At 42.6% G+C, this 20,280-nt stretch overlaps 1 protein-coding gene across 4 annotated transcripts in view; it reads right to left on the minus strand.

The window, feature by feature from the left end:
• Window positions 1-20,280, minus strand: part of fgf12a (fibroblast growth factor 12a) — a gene marked incomplete at both ends in the record, with an annotated part of 36,250 nt that overhangs the window by 12,783 nt on the left and 3,187 nt on the right. The window contains 4 exons of one of the 4 annotated variants that reach the window (XM_080034665.1): window positions 8,638-8,741; window positions 13,558-13,668; window positions 16,745-16,792; window positions 18,279-18,474. In XM_080034665.1, the coding sequence (XP_079890791.1) occupies window positions 8,638-8,741; window positions 13,558-13,668; window positions 16,745-16,792; window positions 18,279-18,474 (459 nt within the window). Of the gene's footprint in view, window positions 1-8,637; window positions 8,742-13,557; window positions 13,704-16,744; window positions 16,793-18,274; window positions 18,475-20,280 lie in introns of those variants that run through there. The other 3 variants (XM_080034667.1, XM_080034666.1, XM_080034668.1) reach the window with 3 other exon arrangements.

Here is a 20,280-nt window from a genome sequence, read left to right on the forward strand (position 1 = left end):
AACTTTATAGTTTGTAGAAACAAAAGAGCTTAATGGAGACCTTGAAGAGGAGAGAGGAGAGAGCAAGAGTGAATACAAGGGGGCGACTGTGGCTCAGTTGGTAGAGCGTGTCGGCCGATGATCAAAGGGTTGGAGGTTCGATCCCCGCCCTGCCACCTGTGTCATAGTTGTTGTGTCCTTGGGCAAGACACTTCACCCAACTTGCCTCGTGTGAATGTCGATAGTTAGCCTGCTATTGGTGTATGAATGTGTGTGTAAATGGTAATGTGGGAAAGGAAAACAGGTCTCCCTTGCAAAAGAGTCTTCGGTCTCAATGTTTCCGTTCCGAATCACATACTCTTTCTTTTTTCTATTCTACATACTACATCCGACGATAAAAAGAATCTAGTTAGGATGCAGTAGGCATACTATTGGGACATACTTTTCTCTCTTATTTCATCATAACATTGCGCCTTGATCTTGCCTCTTGCTTTTATCTCCGTCGCATCCCCGTTTGTTTTCATATGGAGGCTTCGTCGATGTTACGTCACTTCACGTGCGCACTGGATTGTGGGTCAGAATCGCCCAAATAGGATGCACTTTTCAACACTAACAATCTTGGCCGCATGAAGTAGGACATCCGGGTACTTCTAACCATCCTAAATCTGGCCACAAGAATCGGGACATCCCAAATCTTTTTTCTACATACTATATAGTAGAAAGTATGCGATTCGGAACGCAACCAATGTGATATACCTGTATAAATAAAGGTTAAAAAAACAAACAAAAAAAACAAAAAAACAAGAGGAAGGGTTGGAGGAAAATGAAAAAAGATCTGGACAAATAAGAATACAATGTGACTACGTGTGAGTGATGATAGTGGAGGACTTGTTTTAAAGCTGTGATTGCACTTTAAAAAATTACAAATGTATCATACTCTCTATCACGTAAGCCAAATTGGTTAACTTAAACTATTTAAATAATGGAAATTGGAGAGAGAAACAGACGCTGTCAGGCCCGGTTCTGGACAGTTAGATTAGGGTGGGCCTGTAGAAATTTTAAGTGGGCACACTGGGCAGAGAGACCGAAGATACAGCACAGCGCGCGACCAGATTTTTTTTGCCCTTGTAAGATCTCTGCGTCTGCTTTTTGGCACATTTACTGTGAATTGTGCAGAACACAATATGCAAATAAACGTTGAGTGTTGCAGTGTGGGAGATTTGATTCTTGCATGTTTTTTCCCCAAATGTTTATGAATAACATATAATATACATTATATACAACATAATGTATTTTTTTTTTTTTTTAACTGTAGGCAGCCTGAGCTGATTGAAGAGAAAGGGACTGGGCAACCTGGATGGTGGTAGTCCAGAGCTATATACTATACACACTATATAGATATATAGTCTTTCCACTATTGCCTCCGATGTCCAGCTGGGTGAAAATAGTAGCCAGCCGAGGTCACAACCCTGCTAGGGAGGTCCGGGGGTATCCCCCCCCGAGAGATTTTTTTTTACCTTTTTAAAGTGAAATGCATGAATCTGGTGCACTTTGAGAGGAAAATTAAGAGGCTAAATCTGAGGAAGTTTGTGTGAACAAATAATTTGGAGACACTGGGTCAGATGAATTAGAAGCTATTGAAGAAAGACACATGGATTTTCCATAGAAATATAAATTTAAAATAAAATATTATGCAGGGTCCTCTGGGATGGGCTTGGTGCTCTTTTTCTTTTACGGGACATATTTTTCTGTAATATAATGAATTAATTTAAATGCAGTGAGAGGAACGAAGCAGAAGAACTCTGTTGTCCAGTTATCTTTTTTTTCCACAGACGAGGCTGAAATAGGCTATAGACTACATAGGTGAGTCAATCTAGGGAAAAAAAGGACTTAACCCCAAAAAAATTGATACAAAAGGTTTTTCAATGGATTCCAGTAGTATTTGGTGTGCTGAATAACATACTAAAAGTCTACCAAAATCTACCCCCCAGAAAGCCCTCATTTCCAAGATGGCGGCCAAAATGGCGGCGGGGAGCTTGAAATGGCTATATCTCAAATTGAAAAAATGTTGCAAAGGAATTTTCAACTGATTTTGGTACCTCTGGACATGCTTACAAACATACTAAAAATCTAGGAAAATACACCTTCCGGAAAGGCTTCATTTTCAAGATGGCGTCCAAAATGGTGGCTGGCCAAGCTTAAAATGGCTATATATCTCAATAGAAAAATATTATTCAAATGATTTTTCACTTGATTCTGGTACCTGCAAATATGCTTATGAACATACTAACAATCTAGGAAAATATACCTCCCAGAAAGGCTTCATTTTCATAATGGCGTCCAAAATGGCGGCCGGGAGCGTAGAATGACTATATCTCAAATGGAAAATGTTACAAAAGAATGTTTCAACTGATTCTGGTACCTCTATACATTAAGAAAGTGCGACAAATCTAGGTAAATATAACTGCTAGAAAGGCGTCATTTTCAAAATGACTGCCTGATGGAATAGGGGAGGGCTGGGCGATTAATTGAAATTCAATTTCGATTACGATTTTGGCGTCCCTCGATCATGAAAACAAGATAATCGTAATAAATTGATTATTGTGTCGCACGCCGTGTCTTGTGTGGTAAATGCAGCGCACCCTTCTGTGCCCCCGCCCAAACACTTTCGCTTTCAGCGATTGCAATGCAATGGTTTATTCAGCATAAAGTTAAAGTACTCGCCCAAGACTGATGTTAAATCGAAACACAAAAGCCTTGCGTGAGCGAAATAGCGAGTTGCCAGTTGAAACTCCATGACGGTGGGTAACGGTGTCATTCACAGTGACACCTCGCCAGTGTGAGCCGCCGCACAGAAAAGCCCTGTGGCTTTACGGCTAAAATGAACCGGGGATATCCTGCCCGTTAACGTTGTTGATGTGGAAGGCTTCAGCTCAGATCTTGTCATCGAGACGACATTGGTGAGGTCATTGAAGACTACCGGTGGTATGACGCATGAAAGTGGAATGACTGACAATCAGAGAGCCCTTTGGACCATGTCAAAGTGCATAACATCAGAGTACAACACCGCAATGCAGGCAGGAGTTCACAAACCAGACATACACAACATCAGAACAGCACAAGGACTCAACAGAGGCAAGGATGAAAAGGGATGCTGCTGACCTGGAGAAGATCACTTCAAAACTTGCTATATGGTCACCTTTCTCTCCAGACTCTTCTTTAAGGAATGTTGTTACAGGTGTTGTTGCTGAGGACGGAGTGAACGTGCATGATTATGACTCTGTTGGACGCAATATCATGCACAAAATGATTGGACAGCCTGCATTCACATTCTCATTTAGTAGAAAGGATGAAGCCATAACCCTTGGACAAAAATCGTCTATCAAGGTTGCTCCTGATCGAACAATTGATTCTGCACTTCTTTTTCAACGTTTCCTGATTGTCTCCCAAACTGGAGAGCTATCATTGGAGGAGGTTATGCGTTACGAACTCAGTCCTTTCCCTCCTGCCCTCTTTGAAGCTGGACACATCTTCTGCAAGGCTGATAAACCACAACTTGCGCACGCAATCTGTGATCATGCAAGTGATGCAATCCTAGATTCTGTACCAGAAACAGATCATTATGTTCTTGATGGAGGTTCACTCCTTCACCAAATACCATGGAAGCACGGACAAAGCTATAGTAAAATTGCGCAGTCATATGCAGACTTCACCATCCAACATTATGGCTCAGTTACAACCATTGTGTTTGATGGCTATGGGGATGGGCCATCCATTAAAGACAACACACATCAAAGAAGAGGAAACAATATTCATCCCATTGTCAACTTCACTGCTGAGACAGAGTTCTCAGGTAAAGGAGTTCCTATCAAGAGATCTGAATAAACAGAGGCTGATTCAAATGATAAGCGATGAACTGAAAGAAAGGGGTTGCACTGTGGTCAATTCAATTGGAGATGCTGATGTAGACATCGTAAGGGCCGCAGTGGAATCATCTCTTCTTCACACCACTACGCTGATTGGAGAAGATACAGATCTCCTTGTCTTACTACTTCACTATGCAGAGAGAGATAGTAAGGGCGTATATTTCAGATCAGACAAGTCAAAAGCTGATGGCAGTTTTAAAGTGTATGCCGTAAACCATTTAAAAGAAGTACTTGGACATGATGTGTGTTCTCAGTTGATGTTCATCCATGCTCTCACTGGCTGTGACAACTTCTCGGATCTTCGGGGTTGGCAAAAAGACTGCTTTCCAGAAGCTTGTAAAAGGGGATCCTGTCCTTCAATCTTGTGCCAATGCATTCATTGTCCCAGACCAGACCACAGAGGTGATTGATGACCTTGGGTGCCAAGTAATGCCTGTCCTCTTTGGTGGAAAGTCACAGATTCCCTTGCAGCAGTGCAATATAACATTTTCAGCAAGAAGGTTGTCTCAGCTTCATCAACTGTAACGCCTGAACGTCTGCCACCAACTGAATCTGCGACCAAATTTCACTGTCGTAGAGCGTACTACCAGGTCATGGTCTGGATGGGAACAGAAGATGGTATGGATGCCCTGAACTGGGGGTGGAGCCTGCAGGACAATAGATTTGTCCCACTCATGTCAACAACGAATGTTGCTCCAGACAGTCTCTTGAAGGTCATTCATTTTAACTGTACCACTGCCTGCAAGACACTCCGCTGCTCTTGCAGAAAATATGGACTACCTTGTACTACTGTCTGTGGACCATGTCAACTTAAGGAATGTGAAAATCCACATAACCAGTTTCTTCCAGAGGAGCCCGAAGATGATGATGAATAAAGACCACAATAAGTGTGGCATTTATGTTATTCAACACCAACACCACCTTTCTAGTTTGAATAGTAACCAATTTGAACCATTTAACCAATGTAAGCTTACAGGCAGTCATTTTGAAAATGATGCCTTTCTAGCAGTTATATTTACCTAGATTTGTCGCACTTTCTTAATGTATAGAGGTACCAGAATCAGTTGAAACATTCTTTTGTAACATTTTCCATTTGAGATATAGTCATTCTACGCTCCCGGCCGCCATTTTGGACGCCATTATGAAAATGAAGCCTTTCTGGGAGGTATATTTTCCTAGATTGTTAGTATGTTCATAAGCATATTTGCAGGTACCAGAATCAAGTGAAAAATCATTTGAATAATATTTTTCTATTGAGATATATAGCCATTTTAAGCTTGGCCGGCCACCATTTTGGACGCCATCTTGAAAATGAAGCCTTTCCGGAAGGTGTATTTTCCTAGATTTTTAGTATGTTTGTAAGCATGTCCAGAGGTACCAAAATCAGTTGAAAATTCCTTTGCAACATTTTTTCAATTTGAGATATAGCCATTTCAAGCTCCCTGCCGCCTTTTCGGCCGCCATCTTGAAAATGAGGGCTTTCTGGGGGGTAGATTTTGGTAGACTTTTAGTATGTTATTCAGCACACCAAATACTACTGGAATCCATTGAAAAACCTTTTGTATCAATTTTTTTGGGGTTAAGCCCTTTTTTTTCCTAGATTGACTCACCTAACAGTATACACAGTGCATGGGCAACTGAGGGCAGCCCAATTTTCAAATATTTTTAAATAAACTCAACACACACTGTGCATGCCATGGACTTGAACGTGACGTGATCAGTTAACCTCAGATTACCTCCCAGATGAACTTATTCAATTATTAAGCTATTAACTATCTACCAAAACATTGTATTCCTTTTATTGTATGATAATTTACATTTACATAATATGATGTTGATATCAAACACACAAACTAAAAAAAAAATAATAATAATTGGGGGGGCCCCCCTGGCAGTCGGAACCCTAAGCAACCGCTCATTTTGCTTATGCCTCGGGCTGGCTCTGCTGACCAGTGACCACTATAAGCGGGTGGGTAACTTGGAGGCAGGTCGTGCCCACCCAATAATACAATTAGAAGCAATGCATGGTAATGGTATATTCTTTAGTATTAATTAATTGTCTGAATTTTATTTGACCTTTTATTGGACAGCGAATGAACAGGTCCGTCCGATAGTGGGTCTGGACTTCCACCTAAAAAAAAATAATAATAATCACCGGCCCTGGACCTTTTGTGTGTGTGTGTGTGTGTGTGTGTGTGTGTGTGTGTGTGTGTGTGTGTGTGTGTGTGTGTGTGTGTGTGTGTGTGTGTGTGTGTGTGTGTGTGTGTGTGTGTGGTTGTGTGCTTTCACCCAATGGTTTTGCATGTTGAGTTGGTCTCTTTATGAGCAGTCTGCGACTCTCTAAGGCTTATAAGACCCTTCTGTGATCTGGCCTATGCCACCCACATTCTGCTTACCAAATGCATACTAATTAATTTCCCATGCCTCCTGTCTGAGAGACCAGACTGCCTTCATATGGCCAGAAAGCGTATTCACACTGGGGCTTTAAAACTGCCTTTTAAAAAGTTACGGCCAAAATGCCTTGCCTTCTGACAAACACCCTCTCTCCAGGTGATAGAAAGGTCAAAAATGTGTTCCTCCGCCAGTGACTTAATGATACACAGGGGTCATGCTTGTCAAGCTGAAAGCTGCCAATTGATACTGATATACTGAATCACTGGGAATTAACAATAATCCAATACTTTGACGCAAATGGTGATTTGCAGTTAAGAGTCAATTTCATAAATTAAAGGATTTCTGTATGGACACGATAACATTTTAAGTAGACACAGATAGATGGTTGGAGGGTTGTTACAAGCCTCATAGTCTGCCTGTGAATTGTGCCCTTGCTCATGAGCATTTAGTCATGAATGAATCTGTCTACCTGGGTGAGTCATACACAGCGTGTGCATCTGTCGAAGCACTGAGTTGTGTTCAAGTTGTGCTTGGGACAGAATGCCTATTCTTTTTTAAATAATGACTCGTGATTTATTGGAATTTGCACATGTTTAAAGGATGCAGCGAGAACACCATTGATCTGGCCTATATTTCAAAATGTTCTCCCATCTATCTTAGGCAGTAAAGCGGCTTCCTCATCAAGAAAAGTAAGTTGCAGTCTGATAACCCCTATGGCTTCACTGTTTCCTTCACAGATTGTATGAGTATTTGGAGAAAGAGAAAATCTGACTGGCAGTCTGTGAACTCCAGCTCTTTCCAGACATTTATCATAGCTGTCTGGCAATGAAACAAAGTCCCTCAGCTGGAGTTTGTGGCCTCCCATCCTCATTCTTTCTTCATTGACACAATCTTCAAATGGATTAAGAACCATGACAGGTTACATAACCATGCCATCTAGGGATTTCTTGCTGTCTCTCTCTATACCTCTGCATATGGCCCCACTCCGTTTCTCTCTCAAACACACTCTCTCCCACTGCAACTCTTTTCCGCAATACATGCTCCAGATGCACTGTCTTCATCCGCATTGCAACAGTTACGACTTGTGTTTTCTCCAACCAACATCTTTGACTGTCTCCACCCCCGTATGTGCATCTGCTACCACATCACATCAGTCTATGCTTCTCAAATCTCACAATGATTATCCATCTTTACAATATTAAGGGTTGATCTAGTAAGGTCCAAAATAAATTGCGTGAGCATCCTAAAATATTGCACTTTGGTTTGTGGGTGTTTTTTATTTGATCAACTAATACCTGCCCATTCTGCGTGGCATAACATTAAGTAGCCTACTCGACTCGGACAGTAGGATACAACTTACAAACCGCTGTGGGAGACGCCAGAAGAAATAGTTACAGTGCGCTGGAACAACCCATATGAGAGGAAATGCCTTTTGGCACGGCAGGTATTGTGTGACTCTTTCTTGTGAGTGGCTCCAAATAAGCCTTAACTCATAATCTTTTATGTTTCCTTATCAGAAGCAGTCTGTGCGCAACAATTTAACACCTGCTTTTCATGCCTATTAAATAAAGACGCAATCAAATCAACCGCAATTATTTTCAGGCTTTGAAAATCACAGTGCGTGTGCTAAATAAGCCTTTTTGCATCTACTCCTCCTTGTTTTGCATATTCATTAAGGAAATCTTACTAAATGGACAGGGCATGTTATTTGACACGCAATCCTCGGTGAGCAACCATTAGTAGATCAGCTTGAATGTTTTTTGCTTGGGAAATTCTGTTTGCACACGTTTTCATACGCGCAAACTTTAAGTAAATCAACCCCTGAGTCTTTAATGTTTTCTCGTTTCATTTTTGTTGTATATAATGCTTTGAATAATTCTACTTCTTTAAAGGCAGGTGAGGCACTTTTCTAATACTGCAGTACATTTGGCTAATATGACAAATAGACTTAGGCACATTACATTTCAGTTGAACTTCTGTTTATAGCTGCTAAACAATGAGCCTCCTTTAGTAGGCCTCCTTATATAAAGGAGCAGAAGTATTTTGATAAAGGGATGAGCACTGAACTTAATGTAAAATGACTGCACTGCTTCAACAACAAAGGAGGTGGGGGGGCTAAGTGCTGCACAGCAACACATGGGCACATCTGAAGGGGCTCTCGAATAGAGCCGAGATGAATGGGCTTGGAAGGGGCTGAGTCTTTGCTGCAGTGTGATTTCAAAAGAGGCAACAAACTGAACAAAACACAACACGTGTAAATTAACAAATGCACTTGTAGGTAACGCACAAACGTACACAACCTTACAGTGGGACTAGTGGAAGAAGTGTTGTATCTTACCGAGCTGTAGAGCATGCCCTCGCCATTCATGCCAATGTAGGTGCCACTCTTCACTCCTTGGATAGCCACCACTCTCAGACCCACAGGAATAAGATTAAACAGGGCTGCAGATCGGACAGAGAGAGGGTGAGAGAGGGAGAGAGGGTCAGACAAAGAGGCAAAAAACAAAAAGAGAGACATCAGATAGAAAGAAAAGAATAAGACAATTGAGTTTTTAATTGAACCCACATAGACAAGACAACCATCGATCTCTGTTCTTTAGATATCTGTCAGCAGTTAAGTGAACAGCACAGGGCGTAGACAATGGGAACACTGACACACCTCAGTGTGACAGTGATGCATTAATGTTAGAGCAGAATTTTTTTTAACTTTGTGGTGACAGGCAGGTGACTGAAACAAGAGAGATAGCAGGGCATCCAACGAGCATCAATGTTTTGTGGAAGCAGATATCCAGCTAGCTGAATAACAATGTCCTCAACCATTTAGACAACATATTTGATCATTTCTAGGTGATACAATTACACACTGAACCAGCATAGGATAATATAGATGTCGGATTTTAACAGACATATTTGGCACAAGCAAGCTCACATACTTAGTGAAACGAATGGAATATTCATGACTGAATGATTAACTAAGAAAGTCAAACATTTGGGAAAAAAAGGTGATTTTTAAGGTGATATTGACGGAATTCATCAGGACTGTGTGGATGTAGTTTTATCAGATCGGGTTCAATGCTGCCTAGAAATGTTTTAACACACAAAAAGAAGCTCTCATTACATTTTTTCTTTCAAATCAATACAGAGTGCCTATTGGTGCATAGAAGTTTGTGATGTCCCGTACACTTTAAAGCAGTGAATTGAGCTCTGAAACAGCGCAGACAGACATCTCTCATCATGTTGAACTGGTGTAACTTTGGCAGATGCCTAATAACACTATATGTAGAGGACACCCTGTTATATTCATTCATCCAATTTGTAAGAACATCTAGAATAGTAGGTATAAAACTAGAATAACTAGGCAAGTTATTTGTTCTCAGAGATGTTTGGCCAATCATTTAAGATGCTATATAAATTCAGTCTAATTTTATTCGACTTTTACACATGAATTGCTGTCATTTACTATCGTATGTTCTAATGGATACACTTAAAGACTGAATTGTGACTTGCATGGTCTTATTTTTGGTGCAGGTATGAGGACACGCTTGCTAGACTACTGCAGTCTTCCTGTATCGTTGGGATGATAGTTCGAGTGGCGATGGGGACGATCAGATAAAGCTGGCAGGGAACGGAGGCAACGTGCCAACACGGGTCTGTGCTCCGAGCAGATTCAATTTCACTCAATAAATATCGACAGGCTTCTTTCGCCTGCCAATGGTTTAACTCCGCCCCTCAGGTCACTGGTATCGGTGATACACATTGGCCGCTCTTGCAGTTACATATAGCCTAGAGGGGCCAGATGTTCACATAAAGACTCTATGTGAGTCAATTTGCACTTTGAATTCCTTTCCCGGGCATTTCAATCCTTTTTTTGTATGACGTATCTGTTTCTGTCAAAACTCTATCTCCTTCGCCTCTATCTGTTCCCTCGCTCTTTTCTCCGTTTGCCTTTCATAGCAGCTGCCTTTGTCTCTCCGATGACTGGCAGTGTCTCTGAGAGGTTACGTCCACAGTACTGTCACTAAAACCCAGGAGTGCTCCACCCCAGAGCACATCCACCTTATCAAAACATATTCTAGCTTTCAAGTCATACTTTCATTAGTGCCTTCAAACCAAAAACTCACCATCACAATAGCTTGGTTTGAAAAGTGGGAGCAAAAGAGACACAACATAAGGCATGCTAGAACACCATTTTGTTATAATTACGATTTGCAGTCCTTTGCTTATTTGCCTGCCAAAATCTTACACAACTGACATGAGCTGTCATTCAGCTACCTTCTAAATGTCCAGCTTTTTCTATTTGCAGCTGCAGCGGTTGATGGATTCCATAATCACAGCTGCACTGACTGCTGTAAGAGTGCTTGATGACTGGTCCGAAGGCGATTCCTCTCCCTTAATAACCTCAATCCTTTCTCCCGCCACGGAAAGAGAGCAGCTGGTGCAGAGGCAGAGTTAAGAGATTTCCAGGGATCGTCTATCGTCAAAGGGCTCCATAAGAAGGGTTCAAACAATCCAACCAAGAAAATCCTTGACAGACACGGCAATTCTTCCTACGGAACAGTAATCGGCTTCAAGCAATACCCTGCAGGCAGGCTAAAGGAAGTGCATTGGATGTGAGGGATACTGGCACAGCGAGAAATAATCGCTGCAGGAAGGGTTTAGAGAAAACACTGAGCCAAACTTCAAATGCCAAGGGCATTTCTCCAAATCCAGAGGGGAAAGCAAATCCGAAGACGGGGGAACTGGTTAAAGTACAGGTGTTTTAGTCTGCGTTCTTATAGTGTTTGATAAGGTCTTTAGTTCCATTTTCATGACATTCCTTTTCCAGCCAATAAGTACTTAGAATTAGTGACTTCAATTTTTAAAAAAATGATTGCCTTATCCCATCTGTCAACCAGGTGCATCAGGGACAGATGGAGTGTGAACATTTGATACCGCAGGTGTCTCATAACCAGCAGTATCTTTCTAGAGCTTCAGTGTCGGCAGGTTATTACCTCGGGCGATCAACTGACGAAAATTAAATTAAAAACTGCTCAAATTTGGACATGGGTGTTAATTAATTGGAAGGAATTTCACAGCCCTTGCAGTTAGTTAAGCATAGCAAAGCCAGTCTGCCATGCTTACCGATAAAACACTTTTACATATTGCAGTAACAATGTATTCTGTTACTCTTTGGATTCTAATATTTTGTGTCAAACAATGTCTCACTAACAAAAGGGGATTTCATGAAAACAGAATTCAATTCATTTTTGCATTGCATTTCTCCAGCTGAAACTCTTTGTTGATTTCAATTGTGTCCTTGTCTCAGCACATAATGTCATTCAGCCTAGAAATATGGCAACAACAAAAAAAAGGGAATTTCAATGCATTCTTGGCTCAGGTCGAACCTAGTATGCAGGCAGCATCCTAAACTCCTCAGTCCCATCGGTTCCACTGAAACTCACCCAGAAAATAAATTGCTGCATGTATTTCCATCTGCCACTGCTGAGGATGCTGCAGGTCAGTGGGTGGCACAGTTCAAGGGCGGGAGGGTTAATCTATTATTCTAATACTCCGGCCGGAGCAATCAATAGTTGAGTCCAAGACCTGAATGACAAATCTTGCACGTCCATTTCTGTCACTCTTAATCACTCTTGCTTTGTTTCTAGTCGAAACCCTTCAAAGGGCCTATCGCTGCTGCACCTGCCGCTCCCCTCTGCTCTCTCTCTCTCTCTCTCTCTCTCTCTCTCTCTCTCACACACTCTTTCTGTCTGTGTGTCTTCCTTTCGGTCCGTCTCTGAGCTTGAGGCATCTCATATAGAGAATTATTCATTGGGTACAAATGGAGAAGGTGGTATTTTTAGTTTCCTGTGGCTAAATTATTCACTGCATTCCTCCATCCCTAGGCCTGTTTAACAAGAGGATTATACCTAGAGGTGGGGAAACCCTCACACACATGACAAGAACCTCATCAGCCTGTACGCTTAGCACACAACAAAGGCTCCCAAAAATTCAAAGCAAAGTCTCAAAGGTTCCCCAGACGGAATAGATTGGTTATTTTACTAACTTTTAAATTTTTCTTTAAATTTCTTACTTTCATGTTGTGATGCTCTTGGTTTTGAAGACTCGTTCTTTTTTGCGCTGTGCGCTTTGAGCTCCTCCACAAAATGTAAAACAGCCAGTGACAGGGAGCGACCATTCTTTTGACCGCATCACTGCTAACAGTCCAGCAGCGTTGGCTCCGGCTTCCTTTAAGATTGGCAGAATGTTTTAGATAGAAAGGTTGTGATTGGTTTCCTGTCTGGCTTCACTCCAGTCTGGGTTGGTCCGTCATTATCTCTTTGGCGGCCATTCCTAGTTGCTGACATATATCTCTTCCTTGATACCTGACTTTCCATTGGAAAATGTTACAAAAGCCTCTATGTTTTATTATAGAAGGCTCTCTATTTACCCCTTTGTCAGTTCCTGTGAGAGTGGAAAGGGTATGACAGCTTTAGGGGACTGCTGTATACCCCAGAGACTATTTATCCAATGGGAGTCCACTAAGGAAAGTCAATCTATGGTGAGGAATGCAATTTAGTGGATTATGGATGGATCTATACGACAACGAGTGAAGCTGTGTGGGGCTACAGTTGTTTTCGGACGATGGGTTTTTCCAGGAAAGGAATTTCTGCTGCGACAATCACACATGCTTTAAGGGCTCAATCAAAACAATGTGACACTTACAATCACGCAGTGTGCACAGTATAAATGGTTTACATAAGAGGACCCTGGCCAGGGATAATTGAATTAATTTCACTTAATAAATAGTGAATTTTCTTACCGTGAAATGTATACTTTCAGACTGGATAAGAATTCATAGACCATCTGAGTAGATAGACACGTTTATCCATACGGTTATATCTCAAGCATAACCAGATGCACAATATAGGGCAATTTGACTTGTGAAATAAAATATTAAATTGTAGTTTTTTTTTGCATTGATAATCCAATTCAATGGGGGAATCTAAAACAAATTGTGGCATCAGTTACATAATTAAATCACATTTAACTTAGCTGAAACTTTTAACCTATAAGCAACTTCCAACTTGAGGTAGGCAGATAGCCCACAGTCAAACCCCAGTCTCCCATTCCAAAGTGTGTGGTGTTACCCACTGAGCTATCCAGTTGCTAATAATAATGAAAAATTATAAAGCAGAGCTCATACAATGTGTCAATACATTATGTAACAAAGTTGTAATTAAATATTTGATGCTGGAAGCTTCCCTAATGGCCCACTCACTGTTGTCGCTGTTCTCGTCCTTGCTGCCGTCGATGGTTCCATCCGGCTGCATCTGCAGGTAAAAGCCCTGCTGGCTGAACAGTCGTGTCACGATGCCTTTCAGCTGCGGCTCTGAAACACACACGCGCACACATACATACACACATGTGTACACACAAATCGTCGGGCAAAACCAGAGCCCCAACCCCACCAAGAATATGTCAGAACAACATTCTCATAACTTTAACAAAACAACACAAAACAAAGAGTTCCTACCTCTGCCTTCAGCTAAGTGTTGTTGCAAACTCATGTCTGTTCATATCAAGTTCATATTTTAAAAAAACAAGGGTACAAACAAATGTATCACAAACATAAAATGTACGGTGTTTCATTAATCAAAAAAGACACATTGGCTGCGGAAGATGTGGTGTACCAGTAGAACAATGAGATCATTTTAAACTGCATTTACTTGTGTTTTCCTTTAAAGTCTGAATTGCATAACTTAAATACTAAATGAATTCATCATTGTTATGAAGTGAATAACCAAATGAAATCAACTGACTACTCAGTTATAATTAACCATTTTTTAAAAAAGAACATTAAGTTGTATTGTTCTTGTGGCACAATCCAGCCTCTGCAGTTGCCTGCAAACAAAAAAACAACAACTTAAACTTACAGCACTAGAACCACTTCAGTCCTTTATTTAACTCTAACCAGCTACTCAAAATCAATACAACTACAATGGACAGTTTGTGACAAGTCGACTGTTGTAATCTAACAGCATTTGAAGATGAGGCCTTTACAATGAGAACACCATGAAAGAAAATCAAATCAAGGAGAACGTTGTCACTTTCTCATTAAGTCTACCTGATCTTACAGAGAAAAGTGACATATTTTGCATCATTTGGAAATCCTCTTCAAGACCCCCTGTTATGTTCACACCGATATGCCAATAGTTTCTTGGTTTGTTATGAAGCTATGCATTTTTTGGGGGGTTCATATAATTGATTATCAATGAAAGTATTTATTTACCAAGAGTTTTTTACAGGCAATGGATTCACCCCGGAGAATTCCAGTGCTTTTTTCCCTTCAAAAAAATAACCATTTCTTTCCTAAATAAAACTGACCTTAAGTTTTTGCAATAACCCTGAATCTACTTCTAACTTTGAGGCTGTGACACCTGGCGCCTAGCCAGCATGCTGCCCGAAGCGCTCAACACTACAGGGGAGCAGGTGGAAAAGAGAATTAGCTCTGGTCATTGAAAGCCTCTCTCGGCCTCAGGCAATGCCGGGAAACATACTGTAGATGTGTAACAAGAAATGGTGTTGTGTATTATATATGTACGTGCAGTCTCCACGGTCAGTGATTTTGTACAAAAAGCATGTAGCCAGAGACCAAAGACAACTTTAGCATTAACAACACTCTTCAGTTGAGTTTTTTTGTGTAATGGTAGAGATTTTGCATCAAGCTCCATTTAAATCAGACAGCAAATCAGTCACTTGATGTTGCTCATCCTTTGTTTATTCTTGGCCTGACAAAATAAACAAATAACGTGTTTGGCCACAATTCAATTGGTGCTCGGTTTCATTTTATTCGCCAATACAAACATTTGGCAAATGTAAAATGCAGGATTTGCACACCTCACCACATGAAAGTATGTGATTGGAGTAAAGGGATATGATTGAGTCCTGACTTGACTGTCCTCCAAGGTTGTAACAAGCCCCCGGGGTCATGGAAACTAGTGTGTTCCAGTCAGGCACATGAAACCCCTACTTGGCAGAAAGGGTCATTTCAAACTTGGAACGAGGATAGAAAGAGATGGGGAAAAGATCCAAGTTTTAGGCAGATCTGACAGCAGATGATAGGCCTTTCCTTAAAAGATTGCGGAGAGGAGAGTCAGAGAAAGACTTAGTGTAAAGTAAGCCCCAGTCAGAGTGGGTTCACTTCGACTGTACATCATCCTGACCATCAGACCCCAAACTCACCTACCCTTGGGGTGGTGCCATCAATTCCTGGGACAGGCCCTTCATCATTCATTACAGTCAGTGTGGAGTATGTGTGTGTGTGTGTGTGTGTGTGTGTGTGTGTGTGTGTGTGTGTGTGTGTGTGTGTGTGTGTGTGTGTGTGTGTGTGTGTGTGTGTGTGTGTGTGTGTGTGTGTGTGTGTGTGTGTGTGTGTGTGTGTGTGTGTGTGTGCGTGTATGTATGTATTGTATGTATGTATATGTGTGTATGTATGTGTGTGCCTGTTGATGTGTGTTTGAAAGCACATGGGAGTGTACAAATAAATAAATCCCGATGGTTAACTACACATCCATAAATTAAAGCCTCAACATGGGCTCGAGCAGACTCTGACGGCTCATCAGCTGCATTCATTTAGCAGAGAGCATGTACTGTGTGTGCATGCGTGATGTGTAATTTGTGTGCAGGTACGAAAGGCTTAAGTCCAGGGCTTATGACATGGCTATGTGTGTGCATGAAAACATGTCTTACAGTGTGGCAACATACATACAGCAGATCATCCCGTGAGTGAGCGGGCCCAGTACATTTTACTTCATACCAATACACAAGGACAACAACATTTAGGTACGTCGACAAATGGGCGTCATGACCAATGAAATGGTGAATGATCACCTGCTCTGATAAGAGTGTTTGACAGGGAGAAACACATCATATCCATATACACAGCGATGTAACACTATACAGTCAGAACCTCCACTACACTTACACAGAGGTACTTGACACATATTTCACAGACACAGAAGACTGATCCAACAACACTGAATGAAAAAGAGAATGAGACCGAAAAACAGAATGAGAAGAAGAAGGAAGAGCCAACGACAAGGAGAGGAAAGAGACGGAGAGAGGAGGCAACAAACCACTGGCTACGGGAAAGCTTTAGCTATACACGCTTTTTTTTTTAAACGGGTAAGAAAATAAGCTTAAAAAATCCAAGGAAGCCACACAGACGGAGAGATGAGGAAGGTAAGAAGAGGAACAAAAAAATCAGCAAGGGAGAGGGTCGTCGGCTATCAGACAGGTGTTGAAGCCCCCCTACCCTCCCTCCCAGACCCAACCCCTTCCCCAATTTCCCTCCCTCCCCCCCTCCCTGGCCGAAAGGGGGAAGTCGACATGGGCGCGAAGATGAAGGGGTGGAGAGACGAGAAGAGAAAACACAGCAACACACGGATGGAGGCTGAGCTACTGACCTAGCCTGCAGCCCTTATGGGACACCTGTGGAGGTTTGGTGGGTGCATCTTTACGATGGGGGGTAAGGAAAGGGAAGGGGGGGGGGGATAGAAGGAAAAACAACAGTCTTTTTAAACAGGCAGAATTCATAAATCCTCACCAGTTTTATCGGCTGTTTATATGCAAAGTAAGTATACGGAAAAAGGCATCAGCGGAAATATAAGGGGTGATCAATTATGAGAGGAAGCACAGCATCTGACTGGCAATTACCTTACCTGCCCAAGAGCATCTGGAGGAGGCACTGACTAGCTTTGTTGTCTGTCTGTCTGTCTGTCTGTCTGTCTGTCTGTCTGTCTGTCTGTCTGTCTGTCTGTCTGTCTGTCTGTCTGTCTGTCTGTCTGTCTGTCTGTCTGTCTGTCTGTGTTTCTATTCATGCACTTGGTGGCAGTTTTTGGGCGCTGAGATTGTTTGTCTGCCTGTCTGTCAAGTTGTGTGACAAGTACAGAGATTGCATAATAGTCTGTCTGGCCTGGGTGGGTGGTGATTTTTTCTGGCCTCAAAAATTGATGTCGGTCCATTGCCCCCGACCGTCATTTATCAAGAGATGGGGTGACTTGCACCACTTGCTTGTTATGAGTGTACTATTACAGACCCAGGATGATATAAGAAAAGAGGTGACGGCATATAGGCTACTATGTATGGAGTGGAGTAGGCACAGAGCCTATAGGTCTATCAATACAGCCAGAGTAGCTCTTAATCACTAACGCTATACCTCCCCTTCACTGCAGTAAAGCTCCCTCCCCTACAATAAACATTTACCATTAAAACATTTAATCTCAAAAGAGCCCACTGGCGCACTGCGGTTACATTATCTCCCCTCTGCACCCCAATATATGCTGTGACTTTGATTTAGGCAATTAAAGGAAGCCTTTTATTCATTGTATGCTATTTAAATTGTTTGTGAGTATGTGTGTAGGGAGGAGGGGGGAGGGGCTGGAGGGGAGGGATGCAAATATTAAATTTGTAAAATGTTAAGGCCTAAATAGCTATATTATAGACTAGGATATAGCTGTTGCAACAGAAGCTACTCAAAGCTTAGAATGGGACACAGCAGCAGCGCCAGTTTAGCTCCAGCAGGGTAATTGACTATTCTGATCAGAGCAGTGTGTCTATCGCAATAAATAAAGGGGGGCAACGTCACAGCAAACAGATCCTTTCCTATATATTCAGGCTGCTCTTCTTTGGCATAGGAGGTAGGGTCGTGTCGAGCGGTGTTGATTGACAGGCAACTGGATAGAAGACCAAACGGAACAGGTGGATTTGTTTGTGCCGCGGAGAAAATCTACCTTCTCCATCCATCGGCTATAAGACTGGAGCTCTTGACTGCAGTATAATGCCTCTGCTGCTCCAAAGAGGGGCGGGTGGGGTAGGGGGGGTTAGGGGGATAACCGACCGCTTACATACGCACACATAACACACATCATCAGTCAGTGAGAACGAGAGAGAGAGAGAGAGAGAGAGAGAGAGAGAGAGAGAGAAACCCACATCACTGACCTGGTCGCCGACGAGCGGGTCTTTTCTTGCCGCTGCAAAAGCGGACTTTGCTGAAGACCCCCAAGAAATGCTTCTCGCAAATAGAGCGGGGGTCTTTGCTGGGGCTGGGGCGACGTTTGGAAGTAGAGACCCGGTCGCTGTTCGACTCCCTCGCCTGGCGTCTCTGCCGGATCAGGGAGCTGGCGATCGCAGCCATCTCCCCGAACCGAGTCTGAAAAACCGAGAGTCTAGTTCGGCAGAGGTCGGATCTTGATGAAGCTTCTTGGCGCAAAAAAGAAAAGAAAAAAAAACACCGAGAGAATTGATGCTGTCTTTCGGTCCACGAGTTTTTTTCAACCTAATGTCATCCTGGTCAGAAATTCCTCCGAGTCCCGGGCATCATTACGCGTCGGGGCAGCAGCATCCTCGAGGCGGGGTGGACTAGACTGTATAGCGTGTAGTCTAATTCAGCTGCTGAGGCAAGTTTATGGCACCTCCGGGCTTCGAATCAACACAGACCGATCTTGTATTAAAAAAAAACATTTTACGGCCTAGGCCACAGGGGCCGACATGTCAGCCGCGGATTATTGCAACAGTCTTGATAAGTTGATGCAGCAGCTGCGTGGCATCAGACGGCTTCCAGGTATTCCAAGTGAACAATAGCCGGGTCTTAGTATTCCTCTTCTGCACGCCAGCCCCTATCCTCCGTTCTTCCCGACCCCTTTTAAGAATTCACGTTTTAAAAAAATCCGTGCACAAGAAGACCCGTGCTTGGCCGGGGGGAAAGATCCTAACTTTTTTTCTTTCCTTCCCTCCCTCCCCCACTTCTAATTATTTACTCCGCGCACATCGATGAATGGGAACGTCCGCTCCTGGTCTGGGAGGCTGAGCCGAAGCCCTGACAGGCGGGCTATGGTGAGCCCAGTCACCGGTTCTGTCGATGGCCCCCCTCTCAATGCAGCCGGGGAAATGGAATCGGCAGCAGTGGCCACTCTGCAAGGATGCTGCAGCTGCAGAGATGTAGCCTAATGTATAAGCCTTCAGGGAGGGATTGTCGTCAAAAAACCAGCAACAATTAGGCTAGTTGAGGCGAACGCAAGTGTTTGATGTTTGATGTAGCGCACGAATAACAAAGTGGCGTTAGCAGGATTTCCAGCGCGTCTCGGATGGATGGTGTCGGTCTGTTACACATCGCCAGCGAGCGAGAGAGAGAGAGAGAGAGAGAGGGAGAGAGAGAGAGAGAGAGAGAGAGAGGAGGACCGAGACCGTCCACTCTCTCTCTCTCTCTCTTGCTCTCTCTTGCTCTCTCTCCCTTTCTCCCTCAGCCTCTTCAACTCTTTTAACGCAATCATACGTGATAAAGGTGCGTATTGGAATTTCTGAGGGGTTTACAGTGAAAGACAGACGATCTCCAGGAGAGAAATATGTGAAAAATAAAATAAAGGTTATAGATTGAAAAAAAAATAGAGAAAAAAGCAAGGGGGTATATGCTGGGCGGATGCGAGTGATCTCACAGTTGTCTCTTTGAATTAGCCTATTCTATTAAAAATTGAAAGTTGCTGGACAATTTTCTAATGGGGCACGTCTGAGTTGATCAGCTTCTGGCCAACGCGACACAGCATTCTTATCCTCATAGCTCATACTCAAGGGGACAACCGCTTGCATTGTATCTTATAAAACCGCTGATGCCACACATGCCGTAGCCTAAAGAACATATTCAATCTGGCTAAAAGGATTAGTATAACCTGCAACAGGTTTCTGCAGACAAGAGTGTGAACGTAAAACACCAATGGTACACTGACGACCCATGCAGACAGTGATACAACACATGCATGGATGAATGGGATTTAGGGCTTATGGAAAATAACACAATAACACTCTTTGAGCCAGGAGAAAATGACAGCATATATGTGTGCATGTATGTGAGCACACTGTATGCTGCATGTTTCCATCATAGTTTGACACATACATAGTTTGTTTTGTTCTACTGCACAATGTATACATGGTTGTGTTTTCATTGAAT

The sequence above is a fragment of the Ammodytes marinus genome (genome assembly GCF_949987685.1).
Source record: "Ammodytes marinus genome assembly, chromosome: 9".
Classification (NCBI taxonomy): Eukaryota; Metazoa; Chordata; class Actinopteri; order Uranoscopiformes; family Ammodytidae; genus Ammodytes; species Ammodytes marinus.